Here is a 2,783-nt window from a genome sequence, read left to right as displayed (position 1 = left end):
GCTTCATGCCGGAAACGTTGCAACAAATTTAAAGATCATGAGATCCATCCGAGACATTAAAAACAACAACAACAACAACAACAACCGCCAACCTTAGAACCCACGGGGTCAAAGGTTGCTGCTGTATCCAGGGCCCAGTGCAATGTGGCGTGTATTTATACACACATGTATACTCTCTACACGATGAAAAGGACAAATAAAAGCCGTGAATGCCTTTGGAGTCGGAGAGCTCCTCTCGGCGCCTCTCGGGGACACGCACGTGCACCCGCCCACACAACAGCAGTGCCAGGCCCTCGTGCACGATAGCGTTTAATGCACCCCATCATTGCCCCGGGGGTAACAAAGCACGGCCTACAGAGGGCGTGGTCGGAGGAAGCAACACAATAACGACGCACGCATTTCCAACACGCATTTCCCGGGAACCGTTTCAGTGGCGCGCGCGCTCGATTGCGCAATCGCCTCTGCCAAAACAACCCGGACCTGTTGAGTAACACTGTGTGTGTGCGTGTGTGTGTGTGTGCGTGTGTGCGTGCGCGCGGGGCTGAAACTAAACACAGAAACGAACCACGACAGGATGATCTGAGCCTGGGGGGGGGGGGGGGGGGTCAGATTACCATCCAGATACTGTCGTGAGTTTTCCAAAAATACTGGATACACTTTGTGTTTAGCAGGATTACGGAGAAACTGCTGGATGGATCTCGATGAAAAACAAATCTGAAGATGGACCTGGTCTAATTTATATCCCGTCAAATTCTGAGAGCGATCCGGATCCCCGTCTAGATTAAAACAAATCCAGATTTTCCCATTTACTTATAATGGAGGCTTTAAAAAAGAATATCTTGTAAAATCTGCATTAAATTCAATCCCCAAACATCCCAGTCATGAAGGGGTCCGATCAGAACCAGCATGAAACATCTTCTGGTTCTGATCCAGAATGAAGTCAGGAACAAATATTACATTTTACCATTAAACCCATTTATGGATTCAAGAATCAGTTAAAAACATAAACTCTGATTCACTTTAACTTTTCATGTTGGTGTTTAAAGATGCCGAGAACCATCTAGAACCTTCTGGTGCTGATCCAGATCACCATGGTGACGGTGTAGATCCGGTTAGGGGGGGGAACGAGCTGCTTGGGGGAGGTCTGAGCTCTCTGGGTGCTTTTCGAGTTGGCTTCTGTAAAATGGTCGCATGGAAATGACGTAGGCGGAAGTAATTGAATAAAGAAATGTCAGCACAGATTTATAGTTTTTGATTTTACCTAAATAAATTGAGTTAATATACAGTTATAATTCTTTCATAAAGAAACAAAAAAGGGTTTTCTTTTAATTAGTTTGACAGTTTAGATTTTTTTAACGACGTCATCGCTAAGCGACAAAAGGACGAGTGGGCGGCACGTGATGCTTGCAACACGTTGAGGCCGGCAGGTGCGATGCGCAGCGATTATAGTCTGTTGTAAACGCACCGCGTGAAATGTACGAATACGAGTTTATGTTTATTTACATTTTATTTTGTTTTATTTTATTTTAATCGTTGCTCTGGCACGCGACGGGTGTAGCTCAGACGCTAGCGTTGGCTAGGCTAGGCTAACGTTTTCTCTGGGTTCAGGTTTCAGAGTAGAACTTGGATCGCCTCCATGTCTGTTTCAAACTGCAGATGACGTTCATTTGATCCGGTTTTTGTCAGCAGCTGTCTGTTGTGTTTATTAAATGAAAGCTGGTTGTCTCTGACTTTCTACCCTTCTCACGGTCTGTATTGTCTATCTTGCAGGTTTAACTATGGACACCTCTTCTGGTCCACTTGGCTTGGGGGTCGCCGCGGGACTGGGCTGTGGGCTGGTCCTCGGTTGGTACCTTCGGGGTCGCTTCTCCTCGACATCCAGAAGCCTGATGGCGGCGATGGGGAACGGCGGCGGCGGCGGCGAGGCAAGCGTGATGGGAGAAGTCGGCGAGTTCAAGATGATCCTCGTGGTGAGAAACGACCTGAAGATGGGAAAAGGAAAAGTGGCCGCCCAGTGCGCCCACGCCGCCGTGTCGGCTTACAAGCAGGTCCAGCGCCGGAACCCCGAGCTGCTCAGGCAGTGGGAGTACTGCGGCCAGCCCAAGGTGGTGGTGAAGGCCCCCGACGAGGACGCCCTGGTTCATCTGCTGGCTCACGCCAAAGAGGTCGGGCTTCCGGTCAGCCTGATCCAGGACGCGGGAAGGACTCAAATCGCTCCCGGATCACGCACTGTACTCGGAATCGGGCCGGGTCCTGCTGACCTGATCGACAGAGTCACCGGAGACTTGAAGCTCTATTAGCGATGAAGCTTCGTCTGCAGGACTCGTAAAAATGACTTGCTGTGCAAACGCTGGCCTGCCGTCAGGTAGACGTCAGACAAAAGGCCTTTTGTCGCTCTGGACAGTTCATCTATTATTTTTGGGGCCCATCTCCCTTTGCTCTGTAATCCCTGCAGAAAATAAAGTTTGTGTTTTTATATATATCTTGGCCTGATTTTATCGGTATGAACCCTCAAAGCTTCCGCAGCGTTTCTGTCACAGCGGATTCTCGTGGTTTTGGGACATTAATGCAGTTACAAGCTTTTTACTTCCGATTTCATGGATACAACATTAAGCCACAAATTGCAGAACGACAGCCTCATAAAATGTCGGATTTGGATCCGGCGATCCAGATTAAAATTTATACGACTCATGGAAAATACAATCAGTGGGAGAGACTGAACTTCCGAGATGAAATCCTTTTGTGGATCATTTATGTACGAAGGACTCAACGGAAACAAGACC

At 48.3% G+C, this 2,783-nt stretch overlaps 1 protein-coding gene across 2 annotated transcripts; it reads left to right on the top strand.

Moving 5' to 3' along the window:
- The first annotated feature begins 1,384 nt into the window (after nt 1-1,384).
- ptrh2 (peptidyl-tRNA hydrolase 2) lies at nt 1,385-2,482 on the top strand. 2 transcript variants are annotated; one of them, XM_068744842.1, is made up of 2 exons: nt 1,385-1,427; nt 1,771-2,482. In XM_068744842.1, exon 2 carries the CDS (start codon nt 1,779-1,781, stop codon nt 2,298-2,300), a length of 522 nt encoding a protein of 173 aa, XP_068600943.1. In that variant the 5' UTR covers nt 1,385-1,427; nt 1,771-1,778; the 3' UTR covers nt 2,301-2,482. The 2 variants fall into 2 exon arrangements, with proteins under 2 accessions (XP_068600943.1, XP_068600944.1); XM_068744843.1 differs by lacking the exon at nt 1,385-1,427 and adding an exon at nt 1,446-1,475.
- Nucleotides 2,483-2,783: the final 301 nt, after the last annotated feature.

Source organism: Brachionichthys hirsutus, chromosome 10, assembly GCF_040956055.1.
Source record: "Brachionichthys hirsutus isolate HB-005 chromosome 10, CSIRO-AGI_Bhir_v1, whole genome shotgun sequence".
NCBI classification, from domain to species: domain Eukaryota; kingdom Metazoa; phylum Chordata; class Actinopteri; order Lophiiformes; family Brachionichthyidae; genus Brachionichthys; species Brachionichthys hirsutus.
The sequence above is the reverse complement of the archived record's forward strand: the minus strand, read 5'-3'. Positions and strand labels throughout refer to the sequence as shown.